Raw genomic sequence first — 21,070 nt, forward strand, 5'->3', positions numbered from 1 at the left:
CAAAAAACACCTACACCAATATTGCAACTCATCCAATTTTTTGAAGAAAAGCTGCTGTGAGTTGAAGCATTTTAGGCTGCAACAATCTCAAAAAAGGAACTGTCTAATGCTGCAAAATGCTAGTTTTTCTGCCACCTAATGCCATGTTCTGGCCAACAATGTAATAGCTGTAGGTGAGGGTAGAAAATGCATCCTGGTACATGTAGGAACTGCCGGGACGGCTCCATGAGAAAAACTCAGCTTTCTTTGTCAATGTAGCGCACACTGAGGAATTTATTGCTTCAACCGACCACTTTTTACCCTCAACGCTGACTGGACGCCCACACGAAAATTGGCAAATTCTCTCTTTAACAGGCCACCTTAGTCGAACCAAAGGTTTCCACAGGCGAGGAATGACAATAAACCACAAAGTTTCACTTCGCGTGGACCCTGAGAAATGGGCGCTGGGATCTCTTCTGTCAAAAAAAAAAAAAAAAAAAAAAACTGGAAACAAATGCTTTGTGTGTGTGTCTGTGTGAATGCAGACGCAGAGAGCGCAGTACAGTTCACTGACGTCTCTGCTCATATTAAGCAGCTTTAGTGGAAAAAAAAAAAAAAAAGTTACAAATGGAGGAAAATTTCCACAGAAAAATCAGCCCTAAGTGTCAGTCGCCATCTTGGGTTGTTTGTTAAATATTTGTGCTCTGTAGAATACTTTTTAAAGAAGAAGCAGCATAAAAAACAACAGGCTTAGTCTTAAACTGAGATCAACTATGGTTGAGGTCACTGTGTGCTGTAAAAATGTACAATAGTGTGAGTGTATGAGTGTGAATGAGTGTATCTGCCTCTTTTTCTGGCCGCAGAGCTGAGCCTCCATTCTTTCAGCATCATCAAACTGTAAATTGGCCAGTACAGGCACAGTTCGCCCTGCTCCTCTTTGTTACAGCACCACTGTGTATCACATCACAACGAGTCTCCAGCTGTCAAAAATCACTGCTGCTAGAAAGTCACCGATCCCCGCACAGAGCCCGCTAACAGAATAAAGGAGAACAGTGTGTGTCTCTATGTTGCTGCATGCACAAAACAAACACATGCAGCGTCACAATCTACTGTACCTCTAACTGCATATGAAGATGACATATACACGTTTTACAAAAAAGGAAAGGAAAAACAAACTGCATTATTAAATTATGTGTAACAAATTAACAACCCACCCACACGCACACACTAACACACACACAAATCTTTTGGATGATGACCCAATTTTTTCTTCCTTTCGTTTTTTTTTTCTTCTTCGTTTATCTAGAGACAACACACAGATAGATAGAAGAGGTTAGGATAGATATAATAAGCCCTTACAATATGTAAAGGTCTCCAGCGAATGGGATCTCCCCCACAGAGGACTGTGGGAAAGCGGGGTGAGGATGGAGGAGAGAAGGGAGGAGAAGGGAGGAAGAGAAGGAGGAGATGGTGGGGCCACAAGGGCCCGGTTAGCGCCGACAGAGCGGGGTGCCGTCTATGCGCTGGGGTTGGGGTTGTTGTGTGTGTTGGTGGAGCCGTTGCTTCCCTGGATGGTGAGGCTGATCTCATCCTTCCTCTCCTTCTCCTTCTCCTCCTCCTTCAGCTCCTCCTTCAGCTCCTCCTTCTCCTTGAGGGGACGGGCCTCCACAGTGTCTTCAGAGGCCATGGGGGCGTAGCGGCCTGTCCGGTGCTCCTGCAGGGCAGGGCCCCACTTTGGATGTGATCGGCAGGCGTTCTTCAACCGCTGACAGAGGAAGAGGAAGAGGGACATTCAGAGCAGCATCAGTGTAGAAGGAAACTGACCACCTCATAGATCCAAAGAAATACACGAGGGGGTCTGAATTAAATATTAATCAAATCAACTTAAGATGCAGGTGGCAAAAGTCACACTGAGCTGCAGTGTAATGCTTCTGGGCAACTAAGCTGTCAAAGTAAATTCACTAAAAGTGCTCAGATTATTATTGTAAGTGTCTGACAACATCATAGAAAGGAGATAAATCTTTTTTTAAGAGCAAGATCCTTTTTGTTTAACCAGAAACAGCCGCTATGCCACTCTGTTCAAAGCAACCAGACTCCGTTGACAAAAATAGTAATTTTACCTAACTGGTCTACCACTGCCTTTATTGTTTTTTATCCATGTAAAACACCAAAAGTCAAACAATAACACAACAAATAAATAAAATTACCAAAGCTACAAAGCAACACAAACAAACAAAAACAACAAAGTCACACAATAAGACAAACTAACCAATCGAGGCAGCTGTAGATCAGAAAGGGATTATGTCGCAGTTTTATTTCTGCATTTCGCACCGAAGTGCACAATATGTAAATTCTGCCGCTAGAGGTCTCTCTCAGTAACAAAAGATGTAGTTTGATGACACTGTGACGTGGCATGGAATCATGGGAGCTGGTATCTTCAATAAACAACTACCATAGCTGATGAAAATCTAACATGACTCAGACAGAAATCATGTTCATGGATGAGGTAATAATAAAGATTTATTTAGTATCAAATAAAACTTGTCTTGTTGCCAATGGAAAGAATTGCTGCAGAGAGAGAGACCTGTTTTGGAAGAGGAAGATCCTTTTTGTTTAACCACAAACAAACGCCACATACCTCTGTTCAAAGCGTCCAGACTCCATTGACAAAAACAGTCATTTAACTTGTGGTCTACTTCCGTCTCAATCATTTTTAACCCTTTAAAGTCACACAATAACACAAACAAATTAACAGATTGAGGCAGCAGTAGACTGGTGGAGTGATATAGAGGTAACACTAGTGTTTTTATCAATGGAGATTTAAACAGAACACTATTAGTAGCTGTTTCCAGTTGAACAATACATTTTATATATTCTTTTAAGGAAACTTACTTTCTTTACTTTCTTACTTTGACAGTGCACAGTTTACTGGAGGGATTAAGTTCCAGATTAGGTTTATTTTCGCTGGCTATGACTCTCTGGACTGGTTTAAAATTGCTGTCCCATTATTCACTTTGACACATAAACATGTGAAAAGAAGGTTGAAAAACACCTTGGTTGCCCTTTAATCCTGCAATCACTGACTGACATTTCAGCTTGTTTCCGCCTCTAAAAATCAACTGATGCATCAACTAAATTTTAATCCTCTTTATCTCTTCAACTGACACTTCAACTGATTTTTCTCTTCAACAGTTCAAATGCTTCTGCTGACATTTCAACTGCTGTCACTGTTTACATACCAACTATTTACAGCACACAAACTCTGAATGACCTGGACGCTTGAACTTCCGCTGACATTTCAGCAGCTTTCGTTTCTTACTCTTTAAATGACACTTCAACAGCCTTCAGCGTTTACTCATCAACTGACATTACAGCTGTTTTCATGGCTTGGACATCAGAACACTTCTCTGACTATTTGTGCAGTGTGTCTCTTTACTGGCTACACCTGCAAGGTTTTACAGCGTAGGGTTGTACGAGTTACAGGCAAGACAAGATGGTGAGCTTTGATTTTGTCTTCAGTTTTTGGGCCCAGCACTGCGCTGTGAACTATTTCGCAGAGTTAATAATACTAAATGTTGTAACCCCAGGGGGGGAAAGGAGAGAGGGCACTGAGAAACAGGAGTATCCTGGGAAAACTGGAAGGGTTGGCAAGTATGATGCCCAGTCTTACTTTCATTTTGAATACAAAAGAAAAGTGTCTGCAGACATTTCTCCTCTTTCTTTCCTTCCTTTTCTTTCCACCTGACAGGCCACTGGTAAAGATGAGGCACATACTTTTATCAGTGCTTTGAGATGCTGATTAATTAGGTTAATTAGGTAGTCGTCAGAGCATCCCGAACAAAACTTTTGTCATCGTTTTAGTTATCAATAATATTTTCATTTGCGTCGTTGTCACAATTTGGTCATGAAATAAAATAACTTATCATTGACAAGATTAACACTGGGAAGAATCTCTTGGTTTTCATTTTACACAGGATGAGTGAGCAGCCCTGCTGTCATGCGTTGCTGCAACCACACTGGCCACCAGGCTCGCTCTTTTCGGAGAAAGAGCTGTAGGAGGTGCTGTACCTCTCTGAAGGTGGCTCCTGGGGACCTTGAGATCTTGTAGAGGGCATAGATGGGTATGCAGACCACTGAGGACAGAGCCATGGAGAAGCCGATAGCCAGAGACCAGCCGGGATAGACGTAGTTATTGTAGGTGATGGGCTTGTACTGGATCACTGTGAAGATCAGGATGAACTACATGGACAGAAGAGAGATGGGGAGTGAGTCAGGGCTTCATCATTTAGAGCAGGTGTTTGGAAAAACATCTTTGGGACCAAAGCTAATGAAAATAAACTTTGCTTAAAATTACAGAGAAGAAGGTGGAAATTGCTGAAGATTAAAACAAAAAGTATGTTGAAATTTTTTCTTCAGTAGCTGTAACTCAGATCTAAAATATTGCAGAAGGAAAAATGAAAGATACATTTCACTGCATTCAAAAGTAAGTAAGATATACAAAAAAGCAAAGCAAAAAATAGTAATAAAGAGATCTTAAAAAAATTTATATCAGTTTAAGTGTAGGATATATTTTCACTGCTTTATTTTACCGTTAGACTGCCTTTTTTGACAAGAAACCACCATCCTATAAGCCAAATATTGCTCTCTCCAAATCAACCAAACTCCATTGGTGAAATCAGTCATTTTACATCGCAGAAAATGGGATTTGCTGGTCTTCTGCTGCCTCAGTCTCTTTGTTTGTTTGTGTTATTGTGTGACTTCTGTGAATCCGAACCAATGTTTTAAATCACAGAAGTCACAAAATAACACAAACTATCAGACCGAGGCAGCGGTTGCTCAGTACTGTGCGGTAAAATGACTGATTTTGCCAATGGAGTCTGGTTGGCTTTGAGAGAGAGATATTTGGCTCATATGATGGCGATTTACTGTCAGAAAAGGCTATTTCATAGCAAGGTAAAGTGGTGAAAATATTCCAAATATAGTGTAAACTTATTGAACTGAATTTTAGATTTTTTTACGTGGCTGTCTACAGCAGTACATTGCTTATCTTCCAACAGCAGAACCTCTCTGCTTCACCAAACTGCCGTTAACACACTGAGCCCATTCACAACCCCACTTCAAATAATCTGAACTATCCCTTTAAATCACTAAGCATTCCCCTCATGGTTACAATTGGTCCAAACAAATGGTCGCTATTGCTGCAGTCAAAGTAAAAAACATTACTTCCTGTACAGCAGATCAGTTTTTTTTTTTTTTTTTTAACAAAGAAACCTGCATTAACTAATCACAGGTGGAATCAGAGTTGACGGCAGCAGAAGAGACATTTGTTTTCATTTCAAAGTTGCAGATAATTATGATTATGAATCACGACTGTTCCCAGCAGCAGTGAATTTAGTCACAGTTCCAGCAGAGGGCCTGGAGAGTAGGGCATTAATCTGTGTAGTGAAATGAAAGAGAGAACAAAAGTGCCTGAAATCTGACCAGTAATCCACAACAATGAATTTCTTGGTTGGCCCAGCAGCTTAGTGGACTAATACTGCCGCCTGCTTGGGAAATACCATTGATAGCAGCTGCATGTGTCCGTTTCCCAGTCAGAAAGATTTGCTTTTAGAGGTTTAGACTGGAAACAAAGCCAACAGCAGCCAAACAGATTAGTGTTGATGGCAGCTCATATGTAGGTCAGGTCCCTAACAATGTGTCAGCAGCACAGCAAAGTTTAGAACCTCGCAGTCAACATCCTTCAGGTCGATACAACGTGTGTTTGTTTCCTGCAACAATCAAATCACGTTCATGTTTCAGCAGATCATTTCTGATGAAAGGGATAGTTTTATGATTGGTTATTTTACATGGGGTTGTATAATCAGTGTATTACCTACAGTAGATGGTGGTCGATAACCTGAAACACCAGACGGTTTGTTAAACACAACCATCTGGGAAGCTGTCTATAGACACTTTTTAGAAAACGGCAGGCACTTTTGAGAAAACCTCTGGCAGGTAATTGGATATACCATCTATAATTTCTTATAGAGGCTAACTTCAACCAATCAGATCAACTCACAGAACTGACGCCGAAGTCAGCTGGAAGAAGAGCAAAAAAAAAAAAAAGTGCCTCTCTTGGCACTTCTTTCAATGAAGAAATACTCTCCAGTTCTGATATAACTGTATCTACGCCACCATTGTTTGTTCAGGACATGTATGGACGCTTCTCGCTGTCAGTGCACCTAAAACCACGCCCGTATTGGCCAGCAGTCCCTCCGAGGACACTGTTTGACTTGCAACACCTCTGGTGCGGACACAAACAGGTAGCCTGGAACCTCACGAGACCGATTCTCACTTGATGACATAATCTCACAAATCCAGCTGCCTCACAAGGTAAGGTGGTCAACACATCCACATTTTTTAAATATTGTATACCACTATTACATGAGCCAAATATTGCTCTCCCCAAACCAACCAGACTCCATTGGTGAAATCAGTAATTTTATCACACCGAACACAGGAGTTACAGGTCTACTGCTGACTAGATTGGTAAGTTAGTTTATGTTATTGTGTCACTTTGGTGTTTCAAAGGGTTAGTATGGATTCATCAAAATCACACAATAAACCTAAATTAACATAAGTAAACTAACTAAATAAACTATCAGATTGAGGCAGCAGTAGACCAGCAACTCCATAGTTCTGTGAGGTAAAATTACTGATTTTGTCTATGGAGTTTGGTTGGTTTGGAGAGAGAAATTTTTGGCTTATAAAATGTCAGTCTGAGGGCAAAGTAAAGCAGTGAAATACTATAAAATTAATCATACACCTAAACGGATATGGAGTTTTTTAGTTGCACCCTTTTTTTAAAGGCTAAAATACACTAGTACTCCTCTCTGATTCTTCAAACTGGGAGTGTGTCAACCTCCATCTCCTTTAGGTAATACACTGAATATTGATAAGTATTTAATCCAACCCCACTTTGAATAATCCAAACTATCCCTTTAAAGGTTTCATTCCCTTTGACTGCGGTCCCATCAGCAGCTGTTGTTTGTATGCGTGTGTGTTCACTTACCGAGATAATGACCGGGGAGATGAATCTCCAGCAGACTTTAAAGAAGAGTGGAGGAGGGAAGCCCAGCATCATCTCCACATCTTTAAAGTAGTTCCTGTGACCTGCGAGAAAAAAACAAATAGTTATCCGGGAAAATCCAAGCTGAACATCAAAGTTTGATCGCTCATTTCACATTTGAATAATGACGTATAATATATATATATATATACACATGAAAGCAGAAGATGAAAGTAGAGTCTGCATGTGGTCTCTAATTCTTTTACCTTAAGGTGAACTCTGTTGTGTTTTGGACTGGTACACATCATCAGTCTGTGATACTGAAGCATTACAGCAGTGGATTGTTGCAACTGAATATATTTTTTTTATCCTTTCTCGTCTTTTTCTAGAACGTTGGTGACCTCGGCTGCAGCTGAGGGGCCAGATCAATCTGAATCTGACACATGGATTTGTGTCTGTATGAGTTGATGTTTTTTGGGGGGGAAACCCCTCAGTTAGACTCATGACACAAATCCATTTTTAATTTAGAGATTGATTTATCAGCAGCGCTCATGGGGAGTAGACTTTAATATCTGAGGAAATAAACCGGCGTCCAGACTGCAATGATATAAATCAAAGTATTTTCACAGTCACCCCTTCTAATGCATAATGAAATACGATTTAATGGACAGACTGAACAAAAGGAGGCCGACTTTAAATAACTGCAGGTTATAAGTTGTAAATGCGATATTTTCAAGATAATATCAGCTCAGTTATCTCCACTGTCTATTTATATTCCACCATGAGCTCATGTTAGTGTGACTGCATCTCACTACAGCTTCTTCTTCAAAAGGCTGAACAACTAAAAACTTCACAAGCGTAAAATGATTTGATGACAAATGCCGAAGAGATCAGGAGATCTGCCGTCGGTCTGTGGTGCCCCGCTGTATTACGGGTTCATCTATGGACCATCTTGCACAAAGTGTATCTCAGCCTGAGACCTGCAGGGATCCAGGAGATATCTGGCTGCCTGCTGCCGTGGGGAAGATACACACCGCAATCTTCATTCTCATCAGGATTTCCAATTTCAGACGGAAGTGTTATTTTAGGAAGCCTCGCACAAAATTTCACTGTGCAATTTTGGAGCACCACTCTGGCCCTCTTTCTGTCTCGGTCATCTCAGTGCTGCTATCAGACTGCGGGCTTCTTGCTAAGTTGTGCTGATTTGAATTTTCTCCTGGATGGTCAATGAGAAATTGGTGCATTCTTCTTTTACACCAAAGGAAAAAAAAATGTCCAATGATTCATTAGAGATGTCTCAATATCATTTTTTGACGCAGATCTCAATTGCAGATCATCTATGAGCTACTGTTTATAAGCCGATACGTAGCTGATACCAATCGTTTGTGTTTTTGTTTTGTTTTTATAGCAGCTGTGTAGCAGTGCAGTCTGACTGTGTGAATGCTCTGTAATGTATTGGGATCACCACCAGGTGGCCGCATAACCTCGACCATTAATGATGGAGCTACACTGCACACAAACGCTGTTGTTGCTCTCAGCTGCAGTTTAACCACAGTTTAACCTGCAGTTTTTTTTTCCAAGTATTCAGTATACAACTAGATGAATTAAACTTGGATTATAGTTGTATTATGTGAGAGGTTTTAAACTGATGTTTTGATGTAGCTTTGCTTTTTTAAACATGTGAGCACCATCAGCTTTAACAAGTCCGGATAGCAGGTTTTGGCGTTTTGGTGAATAACTGATATACAAATAATTTTGGGGGTTAAATTCTGAATTTAGGTTAGTCTGCATGAGACAATGACACCAGCTAATTTGAGAACTGGCTTAAGTTTTCAGTGACGGGTGGGGGTTATTCCTTCATTGATTGGACAGCAGAAATGAGGACAGAAAGGTGGAAAGGGGGGCACATGGGACCCATGCACCATCAACTGAGCCACCAGGGCAAGCCAACCCTACTTATTTTAATATGAATCCTGTATTAGTGCCTGTATACAAAGGAATTACTGTCTTATTTCAGGCTAAAGTTATGTGTGTTAATGTGTGTTGTCTGTATATGAATGCGTGTCTTGCGCTGTGTCATGTTTCCAGTAGCAGCAAAATGTGTGCCTACAAAAAGTGCAGCCTGGGGGCCCACAACTATCTTAATCCACCACTGTAGGTGAACTGATGTGCAGCACATGCAGGAAAAAGAAAAAGTAAGAGAAAAATGTTTTTTCCAGTCTCGCATCACATACTGGAAACGTATCCTAAGGCAGCATTGTGTGCTGGTGTAGTCAGCCTGCAATTAGTGGAGAAAGATCAGTATCTCTGCCTGACAGTTTCTTTTTGTTATTGTTTAATTTGGGTGTATATTGGTGAAATTGCAATAGTTGTAAAAATCCTGACAAGATTGTTGAAAAGTTTTGCCCTCTTTTAATGAATTCCTTTTCTTATGCACCTGTCGCCAGCTTTTACTTTACTCCTGTTTGACACAGACAGACAGACATTTATCGTTCTGGTGACTGGAAATGCTTCTGCTTTTCAGATGCTATTATAGCTGAATGTCTTTATGGAGTCATTATGTGAAGGTATGGCCAATCATCTACAGAGATAAGAAGAACAATAATTTATAGTGATGTTAATGTCTCAGAGGATGTTCTTTAAAATGCAAAGTTCTTATAATAAACTCACTTGAGAGTAGTTTAAGAGCACTTCAAACGTCAGGATATTCAGTCTTTTTCTGTCCTTACCATAAACATACATGATGCAGATGCACATTATGCAGGAGATAATGACCAAAGAGAAACTAGCAGCATAGTTGTCCATCAGTAGCAACCAGTAGATTCCTGCCTGTGCACAGAAAACAGAGAGTGATTCAAACCTGCATCATAATCAGAGGACACAAAGACACTGTGTTCAAAGGCACGATCTGTGTGTGTTTACCTGTGACGTTAGAGGCACCCCGAGTAAGAATCCAACTACGGCCACAACCAGCGTGACTACGGTCTTGTTCCTGATGATCCAGTCTGTACCAATCTCATCGACGATGGCCGTCACCAGGGTCTCCAGCAGACAGAACTACAAGAACAAGGACAAAAGGCTTATGAGATGAGAACTAGGATCGGACAGTTGTTCAAATTTCGTCTTACATGACGAGAACAGGGGTTCCACAGTCCTGCAGAACTCTTAACAGATGATAAGATGATTTTTCATGCTAACAGTTTACACAGCCATTGCTTAGTAGTGGTGAGCTGAGACTAATAACACCATTCAAAGTACATTTTAGGAAGAAAAAAAATCCTGTTCTACATTAAACTTCAGCAGAGGGGAACTCTGAGGGCCTAATTTATTCTAACCTCATTTTCTAACAACTTTGCTTCAGAAATAAAAAGGTTACTGTCCTGAAAACAGCAAAATAGAGTCAGATTTTTTTGTTGTTGTCTCTAGGCAAGGAAAGGGTTGAGCTGGCTCACTGATTGGTTAGGACTTCATATGACAGCTCTTAACATCAAACATAAACTGAATTTCAACTTGTCCAAACAACAGTAACAGAGGAAATGACAATTATCTACTGTTTAATAAAAGTTTAAGTAAAGAAAAATCTAGAAAAAAAACATTACTTATTCTGCTAGCATTGTGTGGTGTTTGCTGCCATCTACTGGTTTTATTGTACATGGCAACTACACAGAAGCTACTTGGTTGCCTGCAGCTTATTGCATATATATATATATATTTAATCTGTGAGTGACCACATATTTAACCACTGCACAGTGAGTTTCGCCGGTACACATTCACTCCATAAAACGGAAATAAAACCTGCCTTTGCATATGCATATGTATTCCTGTCATTGTTTGTTTGTTTTTTTTTAAATAGTCTTATTTTATTTTGTATTTTGGTAGGTCTTCTCTTGTGTGTCTGCTGTTTTTACTTTCTGTCGTCCTTCTCTTTGTGATAACTGAATATGTTGTTCTGTTCTTGTCTGCCCTCACCTGTGTCTTGTTATCCTCCCTCCTCCCGAGTGTATTTAGCCTTCTGTCTTTTCTCTCTTCAGCTGCTAGTTCGTCCTTGTCTTTTCTTCAAGTTTCATTGTGCTTTCTTGTGGCTCTACCCGAGTGTTTATTCCTCAATGTGTTTTTCAATTTTAGATTTTTTTTTTACTGATATTTTTCCATCCCTCATTTTGATTTTTTTTTTTTTTTGCTTTAGTTCTTTCATCTGGTCAGAACTCTTCAGACTGAGTAAGTCTTGCTTGATTCTGACTCTTTTATTTATTAAATATCATTGATCTGCTCCTGTCTGCCTTAAGTGTCTGCATTCTGGTCCAAACCTCTATTTCTTGGATTGTGACAGTAAAAATAATCAGTGATCAGATAGACAGGAAGTAAAAACAACAAAGACAAAAAGTTAGACATACCAAAATAAAACAGGAAGTGACTATAAAAAAAAACAGCTATGATAATTCCAATTCCAATTCCTATTTTAAGGAGGAAAAAATGCAATCATCTGTGTGCAGTGTGTGGTATATAACTTCCAATTCCATTGTATGTGGGCTCATACATCATTACAGGAGTCTACAGTCATACTAGCAGCCCTGTGAGGCTGTTTTTCAGCACAGTGGTGCTTTGAGCTAAATGCTACTGCTAGAACCACTACGACAGTACAAACATATTAACATTCATCATCTTATGTTAGTGTGTTACGGGGCTAAAATTTGCTAATTACCGCTAAACACAAAGGAGGCTACAGCTGAGGTTAATGGGAGAATCATTATTTTGCAGGTATTTGTTCATAAGCAAACAGCATTCTATTGTCTTGTATATTTGGGCCCGATGATGAGGGAGAATATTGTATACATCAGAGGGCTGCGTCTCCTCTTGGTGGAAAGATCACAGTTTTACATGGTGAGAGAAACAGGAAAAAGCTGCTCTGCGGCAGGTTGTAAAACAAATCAACACAAATCTGTCACAGTCTCCTGTTCCCCATCCTTCCTGGGATGCCAGCAGGAGAACACTAAGAATGTATGAGCCTCCAGAGAACAGTAATTCTTTATTTTGGCAGCAGTGGTACATTTCTTTTTGTTGACAATCAATATAAATTATCTTCTATCGTTTAAATGATGCTGAATAAGAAGGTTTTCACTGGTAGATTTGAGGCACATCATATTCATGAATCTTCACTGTCAGTGTGGTGAATAGCTGAATGATGCTGCTGACAGTTACTATAGATGGAGAGCTAATGTTAGCTTGAGTGGGAGGCTGCTGGAGTAAGTTACCCTGCAGTCATAAACATTACTTATGACTGACCAACCTTAATTTATCAAGGAATCATGAACAATTAGGTTCAGGCAAGGTCACAAAATAGTTCTTAGAGACATCTGTAAACCAAAGTTTGTCTAACATTAAATTAATGCATTTAAACTTGGCAAAAGTCGTAATCCAAACAGATGTCAAACTTCAGTGACATCTATAGGATTTTTGGTTTTCTATTTCCCAAAAGGAGGCGTGGCCGTGATGTTTTGCAAACACAATACATCCAATAGTTGAGACGTTTCACCGTATAAGTGAAAACTTTGACCAGTTGATAACACAACATGAGAAGTCAGGAGATCATCAAAGTTATCAGGAATCATCCTCCTCCTGTCATAGAGTCCATGGAAATCTACGCTCAAGTTTTGATCTCAAGTTTTGAAAAATTTATGCCAACTACTGGATAATTTACATTTCTTCTTTGAATTTTAGAACCTCAAAACATTGTATTTAAGAAAAAATATTGAGGAAGTCTGTTAAAATTGTAACATTTTCAATTAAAACTATTTAATTTTTCAGGCACTAAAAAAAAGACAAATCAGGTTTGCAGCTCACTCTGACCAATTTTTTTTTCTTAGTTTGAAGAAGAAAAGTAAATTATCTCAACTAAAGATCACAGGTCAGGAAAAGTGTTTTATGTTTATTTCAAAACTTAAGAGTCTGAGTTGGGCTCAGAACTCAACAATCTATTGCAGTGCATTGCCTTGAAATTTGAAGTCATCTCAACTATTTTTCTTTTCCAGTGTACAAATTCACCAGTGCTTATCAGTACATTTGCCTTCCTCTGGGTGTCTAATCTGACTCTGGGAATGTGATTTCATACTGCACCATGAAGTTGGAGGACTCACAAGGGACAGATAAAAAAAAAAAGGCTTGTCAAAATCAAAGAAGCAGATATCCTGATTCTTACTCCCTGCATGTACAATTCCCATAACGCTGCTGGATACCATCTTTCATTGGACGTTCATTAGACCATTAGATTCAGGATAATTTACAGGCTGAGCTGCACTCTCCATAAGGAGGACATTCATTTGTAAAATTGGTGGAGTATCCCTTTACAAACATTAAACCATTGATAATCAAATACCTATAATCCGATCAGCAGATCAAGATCAAGCCTAATCCTAATGAGTCACGTAATTCCTGGCAGTTCTAATTCTAGTGAGTTCATTCAGTCCACTTACAACAACAACATGTAGCTGTGGTCGACATGTACCACAAACAAAAGACGACATCTGTGTGTCAGTGTTGTTCCAGCCTCACCTGAGTCCCCAGTCCCAGGAGGATGAGCATGAAGAAGAAGAGCAGCGACCAGAGCGGCGAGATGGGGAGCAGGGTGAGGGCCTCTGGATAGGCCACGAAGGCCAGTCCCGGGCCGTGGTCGGCCACCTCCGACACGGGGACGTTCAGGTTGTGTGCCATGAAGCCCAGGATGGAGAAAATGACGAAGCCGGCGTACACGCTGGTCGCGCAGTTGGTTATACTGATGATGATGCTGTCTCTGTGTGGAGAAAAGAGGACGAAAACAACACAAAACAGGTAAATAGGCTGGAAAACAAAATGGGATCAATTTATGTTTTGATCTGATTTATAATCATATGAATGAAAGGATGTGATGAAGGCTCCTTTGTTAATTTCTCAGTCATATGCAGGTTTGGAGTACAGGGACAACTGTAAGAAGAGACTTGATGTCCTCACAATATGATGTTCGAGCTGCGAGACACAGGCTGGAATCGAACCAGGGCGCCCCAGCCGCCAGCTGTTTTGATAATTGATGAATCATTTCGTTCATTTTTCAAACCAAAATGTCAAATGTTTGTTGGTTTCATCTTCTTAAAAGTGAGGATTTAAGAGTATTCTGGGACAAAAGAAGCTGTTTGAGGATGTCACTTTGGGCTTTGGGAAATTGTGCTGATCATTTTTCACAGTTTTCTGACAATTACATATAAACAGACTGAACAATTAATCCTGAAATTGATACTTGATAATGAAAATAATTGTTGGCTGCAGGCTGACTTTACTCTGTCTCTGTGAGTACAAACTATTTGGACAAAGATGAAGATGCAGTCGTCAGTTTCTACAGGAAATTCAACCGATCCCTTGTTAATTCTGCATGGCCTCGCAATTTGTCAAATCACCACAACTCTTCCGCAAATTTGACCAAACATCATAGTTTACGCATCATGGCAGGTCTCAATGAACCGACTCAATGTTTCCTTTTTTTTTTCTCTTTTGTTTGTTTTTTGTTTTTTTTGTCAATTCTGTCACAGGCACTGAAAAGAACACAAGGTTTGTTTTTAACATGCATCAATTCTATGTGTATTTCTATATTTTCTTTTTTTTCTTGCTATTTTGACCGTTTAAGTTTCAAAAAGACTGTACTTATTTGTGGAATACACACAGATGCACTTTTTCATATACAAATAAAACATTTTTTGTAATCCTGAGCATTTTCAGTGAAGTTGGAACACAGTGAGGGAACAAAATGCCTTTGATTTTTAATGAATTATTGCAAAAAATCGGAATTTCAGTGCAAATAATGTCTAAAAACATCACAACATGCACCAAAAATTTTCAAAAAGCTACTGTGAAATCAGGCATTTTAATCCCAAAAAACAGCCCATGAAATCTTGGAGGGACTGAGCAGTGTTGGCACATTTGTCTGTTTGCAGTATTAAACGCAACAAATGATTGTTCTCTGCTCCTTTTACCCTCTAAGTTCGCCGTCCTTGTTCTGAGCAGCACCTGTTCATGTTTCCTCTCCCTGACTCACACTTGGACTTTGACTTTGTTCAGACTCCACAGGGGAGTCGCGCGGTTGCACGGAGCTTTGTTTCCTCGCGCCTCCTGTTAGAGTTATCACACAGGGCGCCTTTGATGACTTTGACGCCGGTCCCTCTCTCGGCTCCTCGCAAACCACCAATCAGGCCCCCCGCTCGGCGCCTCCGCTCGCTGCACTTCTGCGTGTGCACCAATTGGTGGTGTTACAGGAGTGCAGAGAGCGTCTCCACGGGGACGGGGAGCTGCAGAACACAAGCTGATTAGGCCGCCGTACAGCTGTGCGCGCAGATAGCACAACCTCAAGCTCCTGGCAGAGGAACAAATTATATCTTCAGCCACGACGCCCTCACTCCGTCAGCATGTGTGGACAAGCTCAGGAGAGTAAATGACATCTTTCCCTCTCCTTATCTCCTCCTCTGTCCCCTCTCCTCCATCTTAACCTTCTCCTCAGCTCCTTCTCGCCAGCTCCCCTGGCATTCAAGCACAGTTCAACCAGCCTCTAAAAAATATTATCTCTGTACCTCCTGCCTGTCCTTATCTCACCTTCTCCCCTTCTCTTTTTAGACCCTTAGTCTTCAAGTTGGCTCCTGACTATTTCACCCTCCTCCTCTCACTTCTCAGGCCCTGACTCATTAGGAGGGAGGTGCCACACAGCCCGAGACAATTTCTCCTGTCTCTTTTCCTCTGTGCTGAAGCCTCCAGTAGCATGTGGTTTATTTTCTCCATCCCCCTTTTCCTCCTCCTCTCTTAACGCCTCCTCATCCTCTCGCTCCCTCTGCCTCTAGCCTCTCTGATTAGTGCAAATAATGAGATGCTGGTCTGTGTTGCTGAAACATCGTAGCAGCATAAGCCTGGTCAGATTCTCAGGCAGGCACTCACGCTGTAGCTGCTGCAGCACAGCATCGCTGCTGGGTCATTTTAATGCTGTAACTTCAGTTTTAAGGATTACAGTGTTACTGTAGACTTGCAGTGCTCTGCAAAATCCAGCTGCAAAAATTCAAACATGCACGGTCATCAAGCTCTTTTTGTTTCTGGAACATGTTAAGTAAATGTGTTATATATATACGTTGTGCTTAACAACAGCATCAGTGTGCACACAATTTGGTTTTAGCTACAGTTGGGAAAGCTGTACCTGGATTTTAATCATTATTTTTCCCTTGTGAGGGGTTCAGCTGATCTCTTAAAGGAGCAGTTTGACAATTTTTGAAAAATGTCAAACTATTATGCCAAATATCCAGTAAATATGAAGCTACAGCAGAGGGTGACACAGGAGTTCCCATTCAACTCCCATGAAAATACTGTCTCATTTCAGTCCCAGAAGACGGATTCACGTCCCATTCCATCAATCCACAGTCCACACAACATTACAAGAGTTTTATATATATATATAAAAAAAGACCTATAACTGCTCCCACCCTCTCCTGCGGACTGCCCATGTCCCGTCCCAGTCACATGATGAACAGTGAAATTGACTCCCGTCCCACAGGAATCCCATGCCCTGTGGGATTCCCAAAAAATATCAGCCTTTAAGCAACAACCAGCAGCCCATTAGCTTGGAAAGAGACAACTTTCAAACTTTCTCCATGGTGTTTCTAAGTGGTATTATTTTTTGTGCAGCTGCACACAACACAGGCTCGTTTTTATAAATAACTAAAAATTTAAAAATTTAAAAACACAAATGGAACAATTTATATACTTAAATACTTGGTCAGATTAGATCAGGAAAATTAAGAAAAAGGATCACATATACATAAAATAAAAAAAATAAATAAATAAAAACATTATGCATTATGTTCTGTAACAAAAAGCTGTTATATTAGATGAAAACATCTGGAGAAAAGCACTGAATGACATTTAATTGTGTAAGTGAGGCTAATAGGCAACTGATCTAAACACAGAGGCATTATTCTATAGCCATTACACTGCGCAATCAACATTTACTTCATAAAGCAAAAACATTGTCTGTTTTTATTTTAACTTAGCATGGATACTGGAATCAAATGGAAACACCTAGCTTGGGTCCAAAAAGTCGAACCTCTACAGCTGTTGCTTTTCCTCCATTTAATCCACACAAAAACCAAAGCGTAAAAATGTCATGCTGTGGTTTTCAATGGGTGGTTTCTGGCAGGGAGCGGTAACTTCCTGAAGTCTTCTCTGGTTGGCTGGACAACAGGAGCCAGGCAAGAAATAGTTCCATCATAAAAACTTGTTCTCATCTGCTTGTTCTCACACTTATGTAGCTGCAGGCATTGAAGGAACAGATGCAACACATTTTGTTGAGTTTTGAATTTTGCTACCATAGAACAAAGCCAGGCTAACTGTCCTTTTAGAGTTTATCGATCTTCTCATCGAACTCTTAGCATGTGTATTTCCCAAAAAAGGTTGAACTATTCCTTTAAAAGCGTAGTTTGTTTTGGTTTATTCAAAGTCTGGAGTACCAACCTGAAACAGTTGTTGTGGAACTTGTTATAGGAAGCCATGGTAATGAGCCCCCCCCAGGCACAGCCCAGGGAGTAGAAGATCTGTGACGCTGCGTCTCCCCACACCTACAAATACAAAAACACAGCCAGAGGTAGTGAAAAGACGGAACAAATCCATTTCTATTTACAGTGTATTTGCCTGTGTGCTGCATGTGAGGAAATACCTTTGCATCGAGGACCTTCTGCCACTGTGGAGTCAGGTAGTACTTGATGCCGTTGATGGCTCCATCCAGGGTGATGCCACGGATGAACAGGATGGTCAGAACCACATAGGGGAACGTGGCTGTGAAGTACACGACCTGGACACACACACAAATAATCAGACAGTGTGTTGTAACCAGCCGGACAGAGTAGTTTGTCATAATAAAAGTGACAAAAGAGTTAAAGGGATAGTTTGATTATTCATATGCTTATAAAAAAGTACACTTAAAAGGTGTTTCAGTCGCTTAATAAAGGTCCATCTAAAATAATCAATATAATTTTAAGTGTTCATGATATTTACAGCATTTTCACCTCTTTACTTTGACTCCTGATGCCCTTTTCTGATTGGAAACCACCGTTTTACAAGCCAAATATCGCATTGTCCAAAGCAACCAAACTCCACAGGCAAAATCAGTAAATTTACCTTGCAGAACACAGACATTGCTGGTTTACCACTGTCTCGATCTTTTTGCTTGTTTGTGTTATTGTGTGACTTCTGTGTTTTAAAAGTGTAATTTGGATTAACGAAAATCACACAACAACACAAAAAAAACAAACCAATCAAGTCAGTGGTAAGACGGTAACTTCTGCGTTCAGCAAGTTAAAACTGCTGATTTCACCTATGGAGTTTGGTTAGTTTGGAGAGAACAATATTTGGCTTGCAATACTTGACAGCAGTTTCCTGTCAAAAAAGGCAGTCTGACTGCAAAGTAAAGAGGCGAAAATACTCTAAATATGGCATTTACTTAAACTGGTATTTGTTTTTTGTTTTTTTTGTAGGTGGATTTTTTTAAGTGGCTAAAATATGTTTTTTTGGTGACCCTGTTCACAGTAGTACACTGCTTAGCATCTGTGCTGGTGTCCCTCTGTGCTTCTCCAAGACGGGCGTGTGCCAGTAGGTAATACACACTGATAAGTACCTTATATAACCCAACTTCAAATATTCTGAACTATCCCTTTAAAATGCATTTTAGTATGTGTGTATGAAATGTGCAAATAGACATCGGAAACACAGTTTGATTAGCCTAAATCTGTTTTTGCATGTGGTCGAGCCTGGCTGTCTATATGTGTGTGTGCGTGCGTGTGAGAGCGGCTGACCTTTCCAGATGATTTTACGCCTCTGATGAGACAGAGGAAGACGACTACCCAGGACACAGCCAGGCAGCCCAGGATGGGGAGACGGACCTCTCCAAAGTTTCCAATATCATCAGAGATGTTCAACACATAGTGTCTGAGGAAGACAGAGAGACAAGAGGAAAGAGACTAAAGCAAACAGTGAAAAAACAACATTGGTCTTCCTTTACTCTTTTACAACTAAGCTAAGCAAACAACATTACTGTTTATAAGGCCTTTTAAACTGGAAGGAACTTGTCAATACTAGAGTTAGAGTGTATTTGTCTTTTGTCAAGGTAATTCAAGTCTTACTTAAAGACGTGACCAAAGAAAACTTGTTCTGAATGCTGACAAAACAAAACTCATGATGTCTTCAAATGCAAAATCAAAGCCACTAAATCTTCCACCCATCACCACCTTGAAGGGCTCTGAGTTTCAGTCTGTATTTCACTCCCACCTTTATGCCTGCACTACACTATGCCAACGTTGTATACATGCATCTTCACAACACCTACACACACTTGGCACACTCTTCGATGGTCTGCCCTATCCACTGGTGAACTTAAAGGCATAATATGCAACATAAAAAAAAAAACAACGTCTAGACCCTGCTCTCTGCCTGTATTTCCTTGTTTTCTTATATTTTGCTATGATTTGGACACTTTACCGACAAATCCTACTGATTCTACCTTTAGTCACTGGCATATACTAATTTATGGTTCTACATCCAACAAAAAAGCATGGGAAGTTTTTGTCTTCACTCCCAGGACTTATTTCTACTAAATGTCTCAAAGGTCTGCACTGAACGGGGGGAAAAGGGTGTTTAAGTTCGCTGCTCTCCCGGCTCGGATCAGTGGCAAAAATCACCAAAATCTTTGAGAGCTGGTCTCATTGTATGATTTTAAACAGGCACATCTGGCTGCAGATGTTTTGATTGTTGAGGAATGTTTTCATGTCTTAGAATTCTGTAATTAAAAGTTTCGTTTTATATTGTTTTATGTCTGCAACCATGTCGTGTGTGCTTCTGCCTGTCTTGACCAGGACACTCTTTACTCCTGGTTAAATACAGGTTAAAACGTGTGGCCTGGGCAAACCACGGTTTGCTCTGAAATCCCATTTATGGTTGTCATCTGAAATGGAAATTACACTAAATGACAGGACCTATATGCATGCAACACTGATAATAATAATTAATATCCTCATATAGATTATACAACCCACACATCTTCTCATCTGCCTCAGAAATATTTCTCCTCAAATGATTACAGCATTGTCAGTATAAACAGGAAAAAGGATAAATACATGCCCTAATAATGTGGCTAATTAGTAGGGATGCAGTATAAATAGCAGGGGAATTTTATATTACTATTTATTATTCCAATAATGAAGTTAAGCGGCTTTAATATCTGATTTAACAGATAACATCAAAGCACTTAATTAGAATTCTTAGGCAAAACGTTCTATAAAAGTTTTTTGATGAACTTTTGAAATAATAAACCCACATTTGAAGAGTCAGAGCTGCTGTTTGTTTGTTTGTTGTCACAGTGATGTCAGTTAGATTTGGTTCTGTCAGACCTGAGCATAAACTACAAGTTATATGAACTTCTTTTTAAAATACAAACACGTGACATTATCAGTTATCTTATCTGGCTAATTGGTGTTGGCTGAAGAAAAATCCATATCGTGCGTCCCTACTAATCGTCATAGATCTGGTGACTTTATAAAAGTTTGGTGAGGATAAGAGCTTATTACATGAGCATCTAACACTTGACACACTCAATAGTATGAATACATAATGTATAATGTATAGAGCCTAAGCTGTCAGCCAGGATTAGCCAAACAAACATCCCTCTTAACCCTGCTTGGTTAATCTGAACTGGATTTTTACCGAAGAAAAACAAGGTCATTAAGAAAGCTGAGTTGTTGTGTGTGTTACTTCTGAGAAATATGACGATTTGATCAAGAAGCAGCTCTTCTTGATCTTCCTGGCCTCACTCAGATCATTTTTTGTATTTCATGATTTCTTTGCTAGTTCATCTTAAGGGTAGCTGTTCTTGTTTTTTATCATATTTATCTTATTTTGTTTAGCTTACAAGTAGACTCACTATTTAGGCATAATGTTATTCTTACTCTTACTGTTTATTTATTTTATTTATTGTTCTTTTTCATTCAGATGACACTT

General features: G+C 39.9%; 1 protein-coding gene across 4 annotated transcripts in view; it reads right to left on the reverse strand.

Moving 5' to 3' along the window:
- Window positions 1-827: 827 nt before the first annotated feature.
- Window positions 828-21,070, reverse strand: part of slc6a9 (solute carrier family 6 member 9) — a 109,751-nt gene continuing 89,508 nt past the window's right edge. For all 4 annotated transcript variants that reach the window (XM_084731897.1, XM_084731898.1, XM_084731896.1 and 1 more), the window contains 9 exons: window positions 18,874-19,006; window positions 17,739-17,873; window positions 17,537-17,640; window positions 13,577-13,814; window positions 9,950-10,084; window positions 9,757-9,856; window positions 7,031-7,131; window positions 4,048-4,218; window positions 828-1,744 (listed from right to left, as the gene is read on the reverse strand). In XM_084731897.1, the coding sequence (XP_084588023.1) occupies window positions 1,496-1,744; window positions 4,048-4,218; window positions 7,031-7,131; window positions 9,757-9,856; window positions 9,950-10,084; window positions 13,577-13,814; window positions 17,537-17,640; window positions 17,739-17,873; window positions 18,874-19,006 (1,366 nt within the window). In that variant the 3' untranslated portion in view covers window positions 828-1,495. The remainder of the gene's footprint in view (window positions 1,745-4,047; window positions 4,219-7,030; window positions 7,132-9,756; window positions 9,857-9,949; window positions 10,085-13,576; window positions 13,815-17,536; window positions 17,641-17,738; window positions 17,874-18,873; window positions 19,007-21,070) is intronic.

This window comes from Lutjanus erythropterus, chromosome 12 (genome assembly GCF_056507025.1).
Source record: "Lutjanus erythropterus isolate fLutEry1 chromosome 12, fLutEry1.hap2, whole genome shotgun sequence".
Taxonomy (NCBI): domain Eukaryota; kingdom Metazoa; phylum Chordata; class Actinopteri; order Lutjaniformes; family Lutjanidae; genus Lutjanus; species Lutjanus erythropterus.